Raw genomic sequence first — 18,238 nt, 5'->3', positions numbered from 1 at the left:
ATCGACGCCGCTTCGCCAGCGCATTGGGGGACGCTACTGGGGGGGCAGAGATGAGGAGTCCCCTCGGGCCCTCCCCTCGTGTGCCGGCTGCGCGCGTCCGGATGCGCGATGCTTGTTCGCTGCCGCCGTGCCACAGTGCGCCAGTGTTCATGTCGGGGTGCTGTCTCGATAGGGCTGACTGCTGCATGCGCAGGGTCAAGCCCGTGTGCCCGTGTCTCGTCCCAGGGCTCTGGCCGACGTCACCGCCTGCGGCTCCGTGCTGCGAGCTTGTCCCCCCCACGCCCCTCTGCTCGGCCAAACCACGCGCCAGAACACGGCAGCCGTCTTCCAGAATATCACCGCCACCGCCGCCCGAGTCCCGCCCACCGCCATCGTGTTCGCCAAATGCGCGCTTTGTCCGTCGCTAGCAATACGGGCCTGAGCCAAGCATCGAGGGGGGGGAGGAGGGGCTGCGTTTGCCAGGCCGAGGGGCTATGGCGCAGCGCTCAATCAAGCCACCAGGAATGTCATGCAGCCACCGTAATGTCGTCGCCTTGTTTTTCCCTACTGTGCCTCATCCTCTACATTGCCCCGTCCGCTTGTACCACCTATCGACCTTATCATCCTGCCCTACTGTATGGCCCGGCATTGCGTGTAAATGGACAGGCCACTGTTTCGACCACTGGCTGCCTTGAGAGATCTTCTTTGCCTAGGACAGACTCCGCACGATTGCCATGACTGATTGCTGATCGTGATCCGCCTTATCCTACCGGCCTTCGTCGCTCCTGCTCTTCAACTTGGTCCATCCCCGCGCCTTGCCCTGCCCCTCGTCGGTGCTGCCGTTGCCCATAGCTGCGCTCGCAAGCTTCGAGCCGCTAGACACCTTCTTCATCTCACCCGCCCAATCAAGTCCCTGCGGCGTCTCCTCATCCATCTCCCACTCTTTCTCGTCTAGCACCTCCCATTCCGCTCCTTGCATCTCCGCCTGGAGGTGGCCCTTGACCCGGTCGACCGCCTTCATGGCCGTCTGGAACTTCCAGCCCTTCATGTAGTTGGTGCCCTCGGCACTGCCGAGGAAACCCTTGGACATGCCGTGCGAGAAATAGCCCATGACTACATCTGTAACTCCCGACGAGCGAGCCGGCGCGCCACTCTTGGCTTCGGCTTTGCGCGCCGTCTCCTGCTCCAGTGCATTCAGAGTGGCCTGAGCGTCTTCAACCAGGAGCTTGAACATGTTCTTCCCCATCGGGCACATCTCCTCCCATTCGGTAAAGGCGTTCACTTGGCCCTGCGAACGGCAGAGCCATGCAATATCCCAAGCTAGAAACGTAACGCCCTCGACGAACAGGGCGTACGACGTCGGGTCTTCGTTTGCTAGCGCGGGTAATTTGCGGTCAATGTAGAGTGGCCTCGGACGCGAACGAGGCTTTTGATTCTCGAAAGTACGAGATGCTGTGGGACTATTGCTTGAAGAGGAGATCGGTGTCGTCCCCGGAAATGGCACGTCCTTATGCGTGTACGAGGAGGCAGGGGAGAAGATCGTCGGGAGAGGGTAGTCTTTGTGCGGTAGAGTAATCTCAGCCGGCAGCCGGACAGCAAGGTAATTGGCGACTCGAACGACGAGGCCAGCCAGGAGAGTAAGCGACGTCGTGACCTGAGTTGGGGATGCAGCTTTATCAGGGTTAATTTCGCTCTTGGTCTGGGGTATAGCAAGCTCGTACGGTTCAAGTCGCGCAGATCGTATATCCGCACGCCCCCAATGTAGTATTCCATCTTCGTCTGCCCGTCCTTCGAACGGCGCCTCCGCTGCTTCAGGCCAGCGATGTCGGCGGCGTGCTTGCAGTGCCACACCTTGCTACGGATGTCTTCACGATGTCCTATGTCGTCGGCATGCTTGACTGTTCCGATGACCTCCTTGACCACGCTCAGGTCCTTGGCGCGACGCTTGTCGACGTTGTACGAGGCTGACTCGAGATCTGAATGGCGCTGGGCGATGGCAGCCTTGCGGGCGGCGATTTCACGCCGCGTTTCTTCAATCTGGCGTTTGAGGAGATCGGTCTGTTCGGTGATTAGACGCATACGCTCTTGCAACTCCTCCTTCGCAGCAAGGTCCCGCTCGACAGCCACCCTCTTGGAGCATTCGTGAGTATCGACCAGAGTCTCGCCTAGCGACACGGCCTGTCCGGCGCGGTCTTCGGTGCCGTTTACTACAGCCTCGACGTGTTGGGCAAACTTCTCCCTGTCCAAGAAGGTGGCGGCTTGCTCGATGCGGTACGGGTAGAGAGCGGCACGAGCGCAGGTCGGGCAGTGGACGCGGGCCCTCGCGGTCAGCTCGTTGCCGCAGATGTCGCAGTCCATGTTGTTGAGGCGAGAGAATTTCGGTTGGTGAAGAGTGATTTCGCGCAGGAAATGCTCAAGGCACTGAACAGGTCTCAGGAGTTACGAAGGTTGGCGGGCGTGGACCGTGGTACATGGTGAGCTCTGGTGGAAACTGCTACTTATCCATAGACCGCTTGCTGTTGTCCACGCTGGCGTTCGTTCCGTTCGTTCCGTTTGTTCCGGTGGGCTCGAAAGCTTGCGTGAGGTCTGGAAGGAAGGGCGAAGGCGGCAGGTGACAGGCGCTGTGATAAGAGCGGTCGCGGGTCGAAGTAGAAGGCGCGGGCCTGGGTCGGGTGTGGTGGCTTCCTTGTGACGCAGGCATCAGCCAGACCCCTGCACCTGCGCGACAACGCCCGCCCGCACCGCACACACGGACACAGCGCACGTTCCGTCCACAACTCACCAGCCACACCTTGTGCGCACGTTCTGCGTGACGAGCGACGCCTGCAAGCCACGGTCACGAGCACCCCGAGTACCTACCTGCGACGAACTCGCCCAGCAGTGGATTCGCCGCTATGAGCACCCCGCCTTCGCCCGAAGACCGGCCCAACAGGGGAGCGGAAAGTCCCACGCGGAAACGTTCGCATTCCGAGATGGCCGCGGGAAAACAGGGTGTTCAACGTGCCTCACCAGTTCCACCAACTGAAATCTCCTCCGCCGGCTCTGATTCTAGTGACAAGGAGGATGACTCTGTCAAGCCAACGTCAATGCCTCCGCTCGAAAATGTCAATGCCCACGAGCAACCCGAAACCCAATTCCAAATGGGTGACGATGAGCTGGATCCAGAGCAGCCGCTCAAAGACTTCGACTGGCAAGAGCTGGAGGAAAGATACCACAATGCGATGGCGGTAAAACTCGATGAAGACCAACAGCTGTGGACTGAGTTTGAGCGACTCATGAACGTAATTGGTCCTCTCCGCTACAATACCGCCTGAGGCTGACTTCTCAAAGTTCTTTCAACTTTGGGCTGGTACCACACCACACCACGAAACTGACCGGAGCTTCTATAGGTTGGTGTCTCACAGCGTGGTTTCAAAGCTACTTTCACTTGCTAATACGGTGTAGACTGCGTACGCGTATGGCTCATGTCCAGAATTCAGAACGCGAACTTGAGAAGAAGAGGGAGCATTGTGAGTGTCCTTGACGCGCTTATGTTGTAGTACCACTGACAGTCGGTTAGACACGAAAGTTGTCCAAGCATTCGAACGTGCGCTCCGCCTTCTCGAGGCTTGAAAATTGTGGATGATCCCGATTGACGTTGGCCATTCGGCACCTGTGCAGTTGCCATCGATTCGACAAAGGATCACACGCTTCCTGGTGAAGCCAACAATCACGACATGTTATGCCGCTTCTACCTGATTGCGTCAGCCCCACGCCGCGCTCAGACCACTGCTACATCGACAGCATCGCTGGGGCATCATCGGAGCCATCATCCATCTCGCTGCATGATTCTGTAGTTTTGCTACGCCTGCTCACATCCCTTTCCTGCTTAAATGTATCTTGGACTGGCAAGTGTTTGAGGTTGGCAATATCTCGAAATCCCAACAGAACACGACCACGGGAGCAGGCGAAAAGACGGAGCATTCTCGGGGCAATGCAATCACTGGCAAGCGGGAAAGGAGTGCGATTCAGGGCAGCTGTTGTGATTGCTTTCTGTTTGCACCATTACCAAGCCAAATGTATGTGGCAACTAGGCTCGAATTCATTTGCGTGGAGCGCTCCCGACCCTTACTGCTCGCCAATATCTTCGTTCCTGTTCAATTTGCGTCAGCAACGGAATATGCTCCAAGACTAACTTGCAACAGGTTCGTACCAATCGCCCGGCTTTTCAGCGATAAACTTCTGCATCAAAGCCTCGCACTCAGCACTCTTGACGTTGATGACCTCGATACCCTTCGACCTGAGGTGATCTTCGCCGCCGAGATAAGTGTTGTTTTCGCCCAAGACAACGCGCTTGACTTTGTACAGGATGCAAGCACCAGTACACATGTCGCAGGGCGAAAGAGTCGTGTACATGGTCGAGCCCTCATAGGCGGAGGCGGGAAGTCTGCCTGCGTTCTCGAGGGCGGAGATCTCGCCCTGCATCCTTGTTACTCGGCCGGATTACCGACATGATCAGTCCGCTTCCGCCACCCCATGACTTACGTGAAGCGTGGCGCTACCCTTTTGGATCCTCATGTTGCGGCCCCGGCCCAGAATATTGCCGTCCTTAGACACAATGCAGGCACCAACTAAACACGGGTCAATAATTGGAATTCACATCGAGGCGGGCGAGACTCATACTCGGAATGCCGCCTTCTCCATAGCCCTTCTTAGCCTCTTCGAGGGCGGCAACAAAGCCGGGGTCACTGTCAGACATGACGCAGGTGAGGGCAAGCTGGACGGGGATGCAGGAAAGTCGCGAACGCGAGATGGGCGACGAATGACAGTGGCACGGAATGAATTTGTAGCTGTATCCACAGCGCGTTACATAGTAGGTATGACAGCGACCAATCGTGATAACGTCGGGCGGCCACGCAGTGCAAGCCGGGAGTGCGAGACGGCAGCAACAACAACAGCAGCGGAAGCGGCAGCGGCACGGCAGCGGCAGGGCTGAAGAAAGTCGGCCGGTGGCCGTGTGGCCGTGTGGCCGGACGCGCGTAGGCGGGGCGGACGTCGCAGGTGCACAGTGGCAGGCTGAGATTTGCTTGCGTGCCCTGCATTGTTTGAGCGCGCAGTCGGGCGGATCTGGGCAGATGCGGCTCGGCAGGATGCTGACCGCCTGCCGCATGCGGGCGGCGTTCGATGGAACACCAGCGAACTAGGTGGAAGGCGTGGAATTATCTAGGCTTTGCCTGCGTACCCAACGACGCCTTGCTTGTGAATTTTAGAAGGCGTTGCGACTGCATCTCCGTCCCTCTGCCCGCCGCCCCTGCTTTTCGCTCCCACATTCCGAGTCGCTCCCATCTCTGAGGTACGTCTGCCTGCTCCTCCACCGCCTGCTTACCCACGCCCCCCCCAGCCTTGCGCCTGCGGCTTCCGTGCTACGGCTTTAAATATTGCGCGCCGTGCCACTTTGCCCGCGGCCACCTCCCGACACCAGCCTCACGTCCTCCCACTGCCGCCTACAAAGACCCCAAAGCTCACCAGTCCGCCGGCAGAATTTGCGCTCTTCTTTTGACGATCCTCGTGAAAAGACACCTTTAGCCCACTTAGCACGAGCGACCCGGCTGAACCCTCCAACAACCGCCCTCGCGCGCTTCGTCACCTTCCGCTCCCACAGTCACCATGGTGAGAGATACGAAATTCTACGACATCCTCGGTGTGTCGCCAGACGCCACCGAGGCCCAGCTCAAATCTGCCTACAAGAAGGGCGCCCTGAAGTACCACCCTGGTAGGTTTTTACGCCCACCTGTACCCCTGCTTGCGACTCCGGAGTCCTGACTCCATATCAGATAAGAATGCAACCAACCCCGATGCCGCCGAGAAGTTCAAGGAGCTGTCGCACGCATACGAAATCCTCTCGGACTCGCAGCAGCGTCATGTCTACGACCAGTTTGGCGAGGAGGGTCTGGAGAACGGCGGCGGTGGCGGCGGCGGTATGGCCGCGGAAGACCTCTTCGCACAGTTCTTCGGTGGTGGTGGTGGCGGCGGCGGCTTCGGTGGCATGTTCGGTGGCGGCATGAGGGAGTCTGGTCCCAAGAAGGCTCGCACCATCTCCCATGTCCACAAGGTCTCGCTCGAGGACATCTACCGCAGCAAGGTCTCGAAGCTCGCGCTGCAAAAGTCCGTCATCTGCCCCAAGTGCGAGGGCCGCGGAGGCAAGGAAGGCGCTGTCAAGAAGTGCGCTGGCTGCGATGGCCGTGGTATGAAGATGATGATGCGCCAGATGGGTCCCATGATCCAGCGCTTCCAGACCGTTTGCCCCGACTGCCAGGGTGAGGGAGAGATCATCCGCGAGAAGGACCGCTGCAAGCAGTGCAACGGCAAGAAGACCGTCATTGAGCGTAAGGTTCTGCACGTCCACGTCGACAAGGGTGTCAGGAGCGGCACCAGGATCGAATTCCGTGGAGAGGGTGACCAGCTTCCTGACTGCGAGCCTGGCGACGTTGTCTTCGAGATCGAGCAGAAGCCGCATCCTCGCTTCCAGAGGAAGGAGGACGATCTCTTCTACCAGGCCGACATTGACCTCGTCACCGCACTTGCTGGCGGCGTCCTTCACATCGAGCACCTTGACGACAGATGGTTGTCTGTCGAAATCACGCCCGGCGAGGTTATTTCACCTGGTAAGACAGCTCGCAAAACCCAGTATCATGCGCACCAGAAATGCTGACTTCGGAACAGGTGCCGTCAAGGTTATTCGCGGCCAGGGCATGCCCTCGTACAGACACCACGACTTCGGTAACCTCTACATTCAATTCGATGTCAAGTTCCCGGAGAAGATCGGGCCGGAGGAGAGCGTGCTCTCTGAGGAAGACAAGGCCGCGCTCGAGCGCATCTTGGGTCCTCGCAAGATCGAGACGGCCCAGCCTCCGGCCGACGCAATGGTCGAGGACTTCCCGCTCGAGAACATTGACCCGACCAGAGAACACGCCAGGGCACGCGGTGCTGCCCCGATGGACGACGACGACGACGACATGCACCCTGGCGCCGAGCGTGTCCAGTGCGCATCCCAGTAATCGACGATACGATCCAAAGACGAAAAACCCGGGTTTATAAGGCTACGAATGATCAACGAACCACAATGATATCAGCTGCACATGGTGACGAGGGAGGGTCCCAAGAAAGCATGGGGATGGTGGCGGGGCGTACAAGCTGATCAGTTGAGAGGTGCGGGGCTCTATCGCGACATCCCTGGAGTTGGGCCTGTTCAATGACCCAGCCGTCTGGGTCGATGTCTCAGGGAGCATTCTGCATTTCCTAATTCATGATGGCTTTTTCTTATTTCTTCTTCCTTCGGAAAACGGAGTCTGCCTGGTGTTGTGGTTGTTGTAGTAGATCGAGCGACCCATATACTTTTGTGCATCCGTTTTTCGCGCATCCTCTTTCTGTTTTGTTCTTTTGGCAGACTCAACCAGGTAGACAGGATGGGGGCTTTTCCGGGGTTTCGTTTTGCAGAGATTTGGGTAGTGGCACCTCGCTTCAACCCGGCTCCTCGTGGCGTTCAGCGGTAGTTCAAATGGCAAGCATATAGGCGTTATGTGCACTGCTCATGTCAACAGCGACGTTTCCGGTGTGATTTGACATTTCTGAAGACTTCCCCCTGAAGACCAACTGCGTCTGGCAGACGATCCATACCCCCCCCCCCACTCTTGCGATACTCTCTGAGTCACCGCCCACCACCACAAAGCAATGCAACGACTTGCCCACCGAGCACCTCAAACAGGAAAGTCGGCTTCGCACGCTCACGGTCTAGATCCGCGCTATCGAATGACACGCGTGCACCAAGCCGGTGGTGCACATGACAGGCGGCATTATTACGTGTAAAATCTCTGCTGTAGATTTTTCTTGTCTTTCTCTCCACTGTCGACTCAACTGGGACTCACCACCACCGACCATTTGAGCGCAGATCGGCCCAAAAAGGAGAACACAGAGCCACGAGCCTCTCCCCAAGTAAGAGCAAGGAGCAACAATGGTCGGCCCACTCGCTGAAGGAAAAGACGCCCACCTGGGCCACTCCCTACCGCAGGTCCACGACCATACTGGGAGTCCGGAGACCACGCTGCTTCCGCACCTGCACCACACACTGCCCTACGCGCTACCGCTCTACCGGCGCATTCAATTCGGGCACCACAGCCCGCACACCCGCATCCTCGCCACCGTGCCTTCTTCTCCTCCTCCTCCTCCCCCCACCAATGACGGTGGCGAACAAGACCGGAAAGCGCAAGAGCAAGAGCAAGAGCAAACGCTCCACCAATGCTTCGCAGCAACCTTCATCGACCGCTCCCGCCGCCCGGAAACCGAAAGCTGGGTCTACGTCTCCTGGGACCATCCCTCGCACCACCTGCACCACCATCCCTCCTCCTCCTCCTCCTCTTCCACGATGACGACGAAGCCGCCGTCGTCCTGCACCTGCTCCTCCCACCTCCTCGCCCTCCTCTCGCACATCGCCGCCAACACCGGAGACGACGCGGCGGCCGCCGTCCCCTACCCGCCCCTCACCGCGGCCGAGGAGTCGGACATCTGGGCGGCGGTGACGGCGGCCGACGCGCGCGAGACGGCGGCGCGGTACCACGCGCACACGAGCACGTCGGCGGCGCGCTACCTCGACGACCTGCACGCGCCGGCGATGCTCAAGGTCGGGTCGATGCACGCGCGCGGCGTGGCGTGGGCGACGGGGCTGGGCTTCCTGCGGCGCGACGGCGTGGGCACGGGCTTCGCGTATCGGAAGTATGTTTTTTCGATGACGACCTCGCAGCGGCGCGGCGGCGGCGATGATGATGATGATGATGAAAACGGTACGGCGGAGGGGGAGGATGGGGGGGAGGGGGAGGGGAAAAGGAAAAAGAAGGATGGGGATCATCAGAGGGTGATGGGGGAAGGGGACTGGGAGGGGCTGAGGTGGGGCCGGTTGAGCGAGGATGACCTGACGGTTACGAGGAGCAGGACGGCGATTCCGAGGACGAATCGCACGCTGAGGACGTTGCCTTCTGTGGCGGTCTTTGCGGATGCCGTCGCCTCGGACGGCGGGCCGGAGGAGGAGGGGGAGGAGGAGAAAAGAGGGACGCAGAAGCAGAAGCCGGTGGCGTGGGCGTTTCTTGCCGCCGATGGGAGCTTGTCGTCGCTGCATGTCGAGCCCGAGTATAGGGGAAAGGGTTTGGCAAAGGCGATGGGCTGGAAGATTTTCCAGGAGGGATGGGGTGCCTTTGGGGACGATTTGAATGGCCTGGCGCATGCGGATGTGGCGTTGGAAAACGCGGAGAGCAACGGCGTTTGCAAGAGCCTGGGTGGCATCGATCAGGATTGGCATGTGTACTGGGTAAGAATAGATCTGGATAGAGTGCGAGCAGTCGTGACAGCGTCGGCTTAATTGAATGACAATTCCTTTTTTATCATATTCTACACCTGCGTTTCATCACGAGTAACAAAGGCAGGCAAAGGTGCGGTGTTGATAAATTCATTAATGTCTAAAACATCTACGGCTATTTTGTAAGTTTCACATAGTGGGAACAAGGGATGGGCTTGCATGCTTGGCGTCGAGGCGGAACATATCACGGAATACCTACTACGTTGGGTTACGGGACTTTCTGGATAGACGATAGGATGCTAGAGATCACTGAGGTTTGGCACACTTGATGTATATTGGACCTGTTCGACTTTCTGTCAGCTAAAGCTCCAAGAAAGACATGGTTTGTATAACAAGGATTGTGTGGTTGCGTCATTAAAAAATTAGAGTGTTGTTGCGATTTTGATCTTCATGGTGATCAGGGTTAAAAATGTATAATCATTCAAGCAGGCGAAAGAACAAAAAGATAAAATGGGCTTACCTTGCATTGTGAACACAAAAGGCTTATGAGCATTTTCAGCATCACATCGCCCAGAGTGTTTCATTGTCCAATGTCTCCATTTCAGTATGCTATGTGAATGATCACCTCGCCGAGGCGAGCATCCATTGCAACATCCGATTTTTCGCCATTGTGACCTGAAGCGCTTGTTCGTTACGTTTAAATAACTTAGTCGAACAGACCGAAGCCCATGTCCTCGTCCTCGGACTCCTCGGGCTCCTCCTTCTTCTCCTCGGCAGCGGCAGCAGGGGCAGCAGCACCACCGGCGGCAGCGGCGGGGGCAGCCGAAGCGTACTTGTCGGGGTTGGCAATGCGGTCCTTGAGCTCCTCGATGGCCTCCCAAGAGTAGTCGGTCTCGACGGCGACGGACAGCACCTTCTTGTAACCGTTGACAACGGAGTGCATGACCGAGGGAAGAGTGGGGTAGTTGAGAGCCAAGGAGATGGAGGCAATGGTGGTGATGGCCGAGGAGAAGGTGGCAAGGAGCTGCGACTCCTCGATGTCAAGGACGGAGGAGTCGAAGGTCTGGCCGTTGTCGTAGATCTGGGCAACATTCATACCGTAGGTGAAGGGAGAAATGTTGAGCATGTTCAGCAGGGTAGCCTCGGAGGCACCGACCTTGCTACCAGCCTCAACGAGCTTCAGGTCCGAAGTGATTTCAATGGTACCACGGGCAATCTTGGTGGGGACACCGAGGGCCTGGAAGAAAGAGGTCTTGCCGGGTTCCATACCAGTGTTGCCGGCCGGGACGAAGACATCAGCGGGGGCGACGGCACCGGCACGGGCAGGAGCAGCGACACGGTTGCTGAGAATCTTGTCACGGATCTCCTTCAGATCGCCGTTGGTGAAGATCTAGTTCCTGTCAGCCACTGCTTCAATTGCACCTTTTGGCAGGACGAAGCCACGTACGAAACCAACGTTGCCCTTGACGTGGGGCAGAAGACGCTCGTACTCGGGGTTCTCGCCAATGAAGCCCCTAAGAGCACGGCGGACCATGGTGTTCTTGCCCATCAGGACGACGCCAACGTCACGGAGCGAGGCACGGATCTCGTGCATCTGCTGGGAGGAGACACTGGAGGCGCGTCAGATGCATGATGGGAGGCGCATGGCGCAGGTGGGAGACGCACTTGTCGACGCCGACAATGAAGATGGACTTGTACTCCTCGAGGAGGGCCTTGAGCTTATCGAAGTAAGCGGCCTTGTTCTGAGACTTGCCCCCCATAGCTTCGGTGAGGTATAGGATATTTCAGGCGAAGTCAAAAGCGTCTGTTCGGTGGTGGGCGGCGTTCGGCGGCGGAACGATGTTGTTGAAGTCACAGCAGCCGCGCAAGAAAGTTGAAATGTCGCTGGCGTGTGGCCTTCGCTTGCGCGCGCTAGCGCCGATCGTCCGCTGCCTGCCCAATTTTTGGCCGCGCCAAGACCCAGACACCAGACTCACCACCAATCTCACTTCCGCTGCCGCCATGAAGCACCCCTACCAATGCCTGGTCGCTCTCGAGCGCGTGGGCTCTCAGGACGTGAAACTGCTGCTCGCCGCGAGCGCACATAATTTGCTCTGCATCGACCTTGCCACCGGCGAAATTCGAAGCATATGGTCTGCTGCATCCTCCAGTAATGCCCCCGTAAGTCTGATTGCAAGCATCTGTGGGCCAATTCGTCATGCCCACAAGTGCCGTTGCGTTGTTTCTCCCTGTGCCATCTCCGCAGACGTTAGCTAAGTTTGCGCCAGCCGGACGGTCCGCAGCCAGAGACGCCCGAGGGCCCGCCAGAAAAGAAAAGAAAAGTGTCGGAAGACCCGGCTCCGCGGCCTAGGATCATCCGGCTTGTGGCTTCGCATGACGGCCAGTACATTGTTGCTGTGACCGGCGAGGACAAGCGAGTACGCGTCTTTTCATTGGACGCCAGCGGGGCGTTGAAGCATTTGAGTGAAAGGTAGAACACCACTTCGCCCTGTCCGTCTCTCCCTTTGTTGAAGTCAGACTCTAGGACCATGCCAAAGCGCCCATGCGCGATTGCCGTAACCCAGGATGACCAAACGATTCTCTGTGCGGATAAATTCGGAGACGTCTACGCCCTGCCGCTCCAGCACACTTTGGAGGACGAGCAAGCCTTCATCACCAAAGCGGAGCAGGCGCCGAAGACGTTTGTCCCAACCGCCACTAATTTGACCGTGCACACGGGCAGGAATCGCAGGGCTCTGGAGGCCCAGCTTAAGCAACAAGAAACCCAGGGAAAGTCCAAGGAGCCTTTGCGATTCAAGCACGAACTACTTCTTGGCCATGTATCGATGCTGACGGATCTGCTGGTCGTCACTCTGGATGCCGAATCGAACGGATCCGCTGCAGGACGTCGCAGCTACATCTTGACTGCGGACCGCGATGAACACATTCGAATCTCACGAGGTCAACCTCAAGGTCACGTCATCGAAGGTTTCTGCCTTGGCCATAAAGAGTTCATTAGCAAGATGTGTTTAGCAACGCCACATGTTCTTGTGTCTGGTGGCGGCGACGATGACTTGCTCGTCTGGGACTGGCTGAAAGGCAGCCTGCTGAAGAAAGTTTCACTCCGAGACATCTTGTCGTCTATTCCAGACGAAGGGGAATTTGCCGGCGAGAAAAGACGTGATCTCAGCATTGCAGTGTCGGGCATCTGGGGCGTCCCGCAGACGGCCAAGGAGAAGGTAGGAGCGCAACACCACCCGAGCACGTGCATCGTTGCTAATCAAAACAGAGGGCGATTCTGGTGGCACTGGAGGGTGTGCCTGCATTGATCTCGATAGGCATAGAAGCATTGCAGGGCGCCGAGCCGGTTCAGGCGACGGCTATCCCCATCGCTGGCAATGTCTTGGATGTGGCCGCCGGCTCGGACGGGGTGATCATTTCCGTAGACAGCATTCACGTGCCGGGGTCGACGACCGCCAGGCGCTCTGAGCAGGTAAGACCACAGCCGCAGCCAGCGGTGAGGATGCAGCTGACAAGCCGGGGGTGCAGGAAGCAGAGCAGGCAGCGCGGCTGTTGTGGGCGGACAGCGCGATGGTCGAGGGAGCGATGTCGGGGAAGGAGCAGCTGGGGCGGGCGAATCAGCTGGACACGGCGGAGACAAGCAACAGCGACGGTTTGGGCGAGCTGTTGTATGGGATCGCGAATCTGCGCAAGCGCGGAGGGGGTGGTGACGAGTGATTGCCGTGATAAGGGCGGCTGGAACGGGGGATCTAAGGCTGAACAGGGGCACGGGCGGTGACGTTGAGTTCTGGATCGGGGGCATCTAGTAAGCAGTCGAGGTTTGGAGAGGCACCGGCGCCGGCTTTCGCACGCCGAATCCGCCTCCCTCCAGGGCCTTTGCCGGCCGATTGCGCCATGGAGCTTCGAGTACCACTACTTAGAAATCAAAGCCGTTGCGCAGAGGCTCCACTGCCGCCGACGATAAATACACCTGGCCTCGCTCTGCTCTCCGCCGCCGCACCTTCTCGCTGTGCTTCGCTTCATCCGTCCTCCGCCCCGCCCCACCGCCCGCATTCCGTCATTTGGCCGCCTCCAAGCCGCCCTTGGAATTTCTACGCACCTCGGTGGACCCGCACACCACACCACCCCCCCATTGCGCCCCCAGACACTCGCCTCCTGCAACCGCCAAACTGTTCGCCGCAGCCTTTCGTAGAGCGACCGCCTCTCCGCTTCGCGCCTCCCTCTCTGTCCCGCTCGCCGCCGCCGCGTCCTTGCAGCAGAGACAAACGGCCGCCGCCAGACTTCCAGCCGCTTCTTCCATCTCCAACGCAGTCTCAGGCGCAAGAAGGATGCATTCAAAGCTTGTCAGTACGTATCTCCGCGCCCCCACAGCCGTACTCGAGCAGGAGCTAACAGTCTGCCGCAGTCATCGGGTACGCCTCTTTCTTTTCTGCACGCAAGCGTCCGCTATTCGGGCCGCTCGACTCCCAAGCATCTGGATACTGACCAGTGTCGTTGTGCAGTTCTGGCCCTGCTGGCCACACCGCAGCCATCTATGCTGCGCGCGCCGATCTGAAGCGTAAGTCGCGCCCTCAGCCGCCCGGCCGTGGATGATATAGCTAACAAGCGCGCAGCTGTCATGTATGAGGGCTTCCTTGCGCTCGGCATTGCCGCTGGTGGCCAGTTGACCACCACCGACGAGGTCGAGAACTACCCCGGCTTCAAGTTCATCCAGGGTGCTACTCTTATGGTAAGTCAGCGTGTCCTGCCCTTGCCGCGGGAACAACTGTCTGATTTTGCGGCCACCCATGCAGGACCAAATGCGCGCCCAGTCTGAAGCCTGCGGCACCGAGATCATCTCGCAGACCGTCGGCAAGGTCGATCTGAGCCAGCGTCCTTTCAAGTACTGGCTCCACCCCATGGGCGACGATGATACCCTCGAGGAAGAGACCCACACTGCGGACACCATCATCATTGCTACTGGCGCCAAGGCAAGGAGGCTGGATCTACCTGGCGAGGAGAAATTCTGGGGCAATGGCGTCAGCGCCTGCGCTGTCTGCGATGGCTCTGCTCCGATTTTCCGCAACAAGCCCCTTGTCGTCATCGGCGGCGGTGACTCGGCCGTTGAGGAGGCCATCTATCTCACGAAGAAGGCCTCAAAGGTCTACGTTCTCGTGCGCCGCGATGTCCTGCGTGCGTCGAAGTCCAACGCGAAGAGACTCGAGAGCAACCCCAAGGTTGAGATCAAGTACAACACTGGCGGTGTCGAAATCAAGGGCGAGGAGAAGGCCGGCGGTCTCATGACTCATCTTGTCGTCAAGAACAACAAGACCAACGAGACGGAGACGCTGGAGGCCAATGGTCTCTTCTACGCTGTTGGCCACGACCCTGCCACTGCCCTGTTCAAGGGCCAGCTGGACATGGACGAGGACGGCTACCTGATCACTGAGCCTGGCCGTGGCCTCACCAACGTTCCCGGTGTCTTCGCTGCCGGTGACGTCCAGGACAAGCGCTACAGGCAGGCCATCACCAGCGCCGGTGCCGGCTGCGTTGCGGCGCTCGAGGCGGAGAAGTTCATCGTGGAGCACGAGGACGGGCCCGAGAACCCTCTGGAGGCCGAGTCGGAGACCAAGAAATCCCAGGCCAACGGCGTCGTTCCCGAGTACCGCTCGAACCCTACTCTCTAATTCACTCTGATATCCGTCCTGTATAGAGAGTCGCGACAAGGCGCGACTCGTTTCCCCGAGGCACGATGCACAGCTCAGCGCCGGGGTTTCCTTTCCGCATTACCTTTAGAGTCATGTTGGCGATAGAGCGGTAGATACCACCTCCGCGATCATCTTGTTTTTCTGGATTTAAAAAAAAAAAGACTCCTGCAATCCCGTGCCTACGACTCATAGATGGAAAGGGAGGGCTTTCGCATAGTGCATGATTGGACTGTCATGGAAACTGGTGGGTTGGTTTAACGCGGCGTAATACGTTCCGCATTATGACGCCGATGGCTTTGTCAATAGGTAGACTCGGCGAGCAGACTAGACGTCGGAATAAGACATCTTGCTTTGACATGTGTACGTGCTGAAGCCTAGGGATTCTGACATGCTGTTTGTTCCGGTGCCGCGTTGAGCAAGCGTTTTGGACCGGCAGTCAGGGGGGTTTCTTGCATATCAAATTCTTGTGCTACCTGCTGATAGGACGATGCGTTGCTTCCGCCGACATCTCGGAAAAGGCGTTCGCTCGCAAGACAACGTGAATGCTAGCAAATGCCTCAAAAACGTAATGTCGTCCAGTCTTTGCTCCGTAATCATCCGAGCAGTCACAAGCGGGCAAGAATTTTACGATGAGTAAGGCGTGAGGCGCGCGGCGTGCGGCGTGCGAAGGGAGCTGTGGCAGTGGCAGCCAAGCTGTGGCTGGTGAGTGCGCCTGCCCCGTGCGGGTTAGCGGCAAAAAGTCCCAGAGAAACCGCCAACGCGATCGAAGTTTCGTTCCTCGCCTCCACCTTCAGATATCCAACAAACCTCACCAATTCCACAGCCATGTAAGCCGCTCTGCTCCACTGCGGTCAATCACGCCTATCTCGAGTGAATGCTGACAGCTTTCCTCGCCCATAGGTATCTTCTCCGCCGCGCCGCGCTCCGCGCTGCCTCGTCCACGAGCGCATCCATCGCCGTCGTCGCCAGGCCGCGTACCTTCGCCAGCCTCACCTCCACCTCCACCACCTCAGCATTCCGCCCGCACCAGCGGCAATGGTTGGCTGCCAGTCAGCGCCGCTACAACAGCGACGACGCCGACGTGTCTCGTCCCACCGAGGAGGCGGCGACTGAGACTGAAGAGGCTGCTGAAGAGGCTGCTGCTGGGAACCCCGAGGTTGAGCCCACCAACGCCGAGGCCGAGTCATCCACTACCTCGGCCCTCGACACGGCGTCCGAGGCCGTGTCGGCAGTAGGCGCTGCGGCGGCCTCGGCGGCCTCGGCTGCCTTTGGCACCGAGCCGGCGCAGGACGACAAGAAGCAATTCGTCGGCGACAACGACAGTCAGACGATCCTCTACGTCGGCAACCTGTTCTACCAGACAACCGAGGACCAGCTTAGGCAGGAGTTCTCGCGGTTCGGCAACCTCGTCAAGACGACCATCATTCGCGATCCCGTTGGCATGAGCAGAGGGTATGTTTCTCCGAGCAGCCGTCTCCAGGGCTTAGATGTTCGAAACTTGAATGCTGACGGTTGTGGCGTTTGATTTTTAGGTTTGGCTACGTCGAGTACGACTCTGAAGAGGCCGCGTCGAGTGCGATCATGGACATGAACCAGCGCGTGCTCGATGGCCGCCGCATGACGGTGCAGTTCCACAAGAAGCGCGAGGGCCGCGAGGGCCGCGACGGCGGCCGCCTGCGGATCAGCCGCAACAAGCCGAACCCGCCCAGCAAGACGCTTTTCATCGGCAACATGTCGTACGAGATGAGCGACCGTGACCTCAACGAGCTGTTCCGCGACGTCCGCAACGTGCTCGACGTCCGTGTCGCCATCGATCGCCGCACCGGCCAGCCCCGTGGCTTCGCCCACGCAGACTTCCTTGACGAGACCAGCGCGACCAAGGCTATGAGCATGCTCCAGGAGAAGGAGGTCTATGGAAGGCGCCTGCGCGTTGACTACACCTCGGCGTCTGCCGGCCGCACTTAAGCAGACTGAGCTGGGGAAAGGCCGGAATGGTACGTGATCAGCCACCACTCTGCTTCCGTAAAATATCGAAGGTGGACGGCAGTCGAGATTCCCAGGGGACGCTCTATATGAGAACGTGTTGTAATACAACCATGCCAGAGGTGAAACGAGTCCGTGGTTGGAACGCGAGGGTATACATATCATCGTGGTCATAATCACCCGCAGCGGCGAAAGATTTCTTCACTTTTTCTTTGTGCGTAGTTAGAACCTGGGTGGATGCGCTTCCGATGATCATGTGGTTGACCTGATGATGGGGAACTGTATGATACGGAGTCAAATGTTGATGTCTTCGGACACGTGCATCATGTGGGATTTTTTTTTTGGTTTCGCTGAGTCTGTTTCAAAGTGGTCGGGAAAAGAAAAATTGATTTATGTACCTTGCTCTCTCCACTCTCAAAAGTTCCTTCAAAGTCTCAGAGTCTGCCTGTGTTTTGTTCGTGATAGAAAACTGTTCAGCAATTCACCTCTTTGAGTTCCGAATGTCGCTGGATTCATCTGTACTATCAACCAGCCATGTGTGGTGTCGAATCGCCCCTCAGTGAATAGAAGCTGAGAGAGAGAGAGAAAGGGCAAGAAGAGACGGAAGGAGAACAAGACGAAGTAAGTGACTCGACTCTGCACAAGACAAAAAGAGGTGCGGGGCATGGCGGAAGGTAAGGAGGGGGTAATATTCGATGATCTCTTTCCCTCTCCCTCTCTCTCTCTCTCTCTTTCTTTCTCGATGGGGTCAATGCGTCATCCCAGACACACACAAGACAACAGCCTCATTTCACACCGGCATGACTGACAAGTCAGTCCAATGGCCGACGAGACCACACCCCCTTGCTCGTCGTCCGGACATATGGCCCAGTGCCGACCGACCGCGAACGAAAGGCAGATGGTTGTTGTGGTGGCCCCTCCTTCCCTCGCCAGTGACGGGAGAGGATCAGAAAGCGACAGGGAAAGCGTTTGAGAGGCCGCCCATCATCCCCCCGGTTCGGAGGCTGAGCACGGATGATGGATGGATAGATGGAGAGCTGAGCTGAGATGTGACTATGTTGGGCCGGGCTGGAGCTGGGATCTGGGCGCTGGGCACTGGGCTGGGAGCCGAGTGTAGTGGTTACCGATTCGGTCGCCGCCAAAAGAGTGAGTGTGTGAGAGAGAGGCCCAGTCGTTCGGGGGGTACGGATCTTGGTACCTATCTGTTCCACCAGATCCCATGCTCTTTCGCTCCACTCCTCCACACCCATCTCCCCGTTTCGGT

The 18,238-nt window shown here is 58.2% G+C and overlaps 9 protein-coding genes across 9 annotated transcripts; 6 read left to right on the top strand and 3 right to left on the bottom strand.

Moving 5' to 3' along the window:
* Positions 1–745: 745 nt before the first annotated feature.
* On the bottom strand, positions 746–2,337 carry BKCO1_5400033 (bud site selection protein 6; the record flags this gene model as incomplete). Its single annotated transcript, XM_020277239.1, has 2 exons — positions 746–1,650; positions 1,701–2,337. 2 exons carry the CDS (start codon positions 2,335–2,337, stop codon positions 746–748), a joined length of 1,542 nt encoding a protein of 513 aa, XP_020127164.1.
* Positions 2,338–2,873: 536 nt separating this feature from the next.
* Positions 2,874–3,591, top strand: BKCO1_5400032 (zinc finger fyve domain-containing protein 19; the record flags this gene model as incomplete). Its single annotated transcript, XM_020277238.1, has 4 exons — positions 2,874–3,260; positions 3,310–3,368; positions 3,424–3,488; positions 3,539–3,591. The coding sequence occupies 4 exons, from the start codon at positions 2,874–2,876 to the stop codon at positions 3,589–3,591; spliced, it is 564 nt and encodes a 187-aa protein (XP_020127165.1).
* Positions 3,592–4,086: 495 nt separating this feature from the next.
* Positions 4,087–4,717, bottom strand: BKCO1_5400031 (cytosine deaminase; the record flags this gene model as incomplete). Its single annotated transcript, XM_020277237.1, has 4 exons — positions 4,087–4,111; positions 4,172–4,437; positions 4,504–4,589; positions 4,642–4,717. 4 exons carry the CDS (start codon positions 4,715–4,717, stop codon positions 4,087–4,089), a joined length of 453 nt encoding a protein of 150 aa, XP_020127166.1.
* Positions 4,718–5,625: 908 nt separating this feature from the next.
* On the top strand, positions 5,626–7,016 carry BKCO1_5400030 (protein mitochondrial targeting protein; the record flags this gene model as incomplete). The annotated part of the gene is made up of 3 exons (XM_020277236.1): positions 5,626–5,731; positions 5,793–6,623; positions 6,682–7,016. 3 exons carry the CDS (start codon positions 5,626–5,628, stop codon positions 7,014–7,016), a joined length of 1,272 nt encoding a protein of 423 aa, XP_020127167.1.
* Positions 7,017–7,969: 953 nt separating this feature from the next.
* BKCO1_5400029 (gnat family) lies at positions 7,970–9,367 on the top strand (the record flags this gene model as incomplete). The annotated part of the gene is made up of 1 exon (XM_020277234.1): positions 7,970–9,367. The coding sequence occupies one exon, from the start codon at positions 7,970–7,972 to the stop codon at positions 9,365–9,367; it is 1,398 nt and encodes a 465-aa protein (XP_020127208.1).
* A 643-nt stretch (positions 9,368–10,010) lies between these two features.
* On the bottom strand, positions 10,011–11,064 carry BKCO1_5400028 (60s acidic ribosomal protein p0; the record flags this gene model as incomplete). The annotated part of the gene is made up of 3 exons (XM_020277233.1): positions 10,011–10,694; positions 10,752–10,914; positions 10,970–11,064. 3 exons carry the CDS (start codon positions 11,062–11,064, stop codon positions 10,011–10,013), a joined length of 942 nt encoding a protein of 313 aa, XP_020127207.1.
* Positions 11,065–11,305: 241 nt separating this feature from the next.
* Positions 11,306–13,021, top strand: BKCO1_5400027 (trna methyltransferase; the record flags this gene model as incomplete). Its single annotated transcript, XM_020277232.1, has 5 exons — positions 11,306–11,464; positions 11,572–11,774; positions 11,829–12,522; positions 12,573–12,776; positions 12,833–13,021. 5 exons carry the CDS (start codon positions 11,306–11,308, stop codon positions 13,019–13,021), a joined length of 1,449 nt encoding a protein of 482 aa, XP_020127212.1.
* Positions 13,022–13,632: 611 nt separating this feature from the next.
* On the top strand, positions 13,633–14,970 carry BKCO1_5400026 (thioredoxin reductase; the record flags this gene model as incomplete). Its single annotated transcript, XM_020277231.1, has 5 exons — positions 13,633–13,651; positions 13,710–13,716; positions 13,807–13,862; positions 13,918–14,033; positions 14,098–14,970. 5 exons carry the CDS (start codon positions 13,633–13,635, stop codon positions 14,968–14,970), a joined length of 1,071 nt encoding a protein of 356 aa, XP_020127211.1.
* An 895-nt stretch (positions 14,971–15,865) lies between these two features.
* On the top strand, positions 15,866–16,956 carry BKCO1_5400025 (nucleic acid-binding protein; the record flags this gene model as incomplete). The annotated part of the gene is made up of 2 exons (XM_020277230.1): positions 15,866–16,443; positions 16,524–16,956. The coding sequence occupies 2 exons, from the start codon at positions 15,866–15,868 to the stop codon at positions 16,954–16,956; spliced, it is 1,011 nt and encodes a 336-aa protein (XP_020127210.1).
* Between the last annotated feature and the right edge of the window lie 1,282 nt (positions 16,957–18,238).

The sequence above is a fragment of the Diplodia corticola genome (genome assembly GCF_001883845.1).
Source record: "Diplodia corticola strain CBS 112549 chromosome Unknown scaffold54, whole genome shotgun sequence".
NCBI lineage: Eukaryota > Fungi > Ascomycota > Dothideomycetes > Botryosphaeriales > Botryosphaeriaceae > Diplodia > Diplodia corticola.
This window is presented reverse-complemented; position numbering and strand designations above follow the sequence as displayed.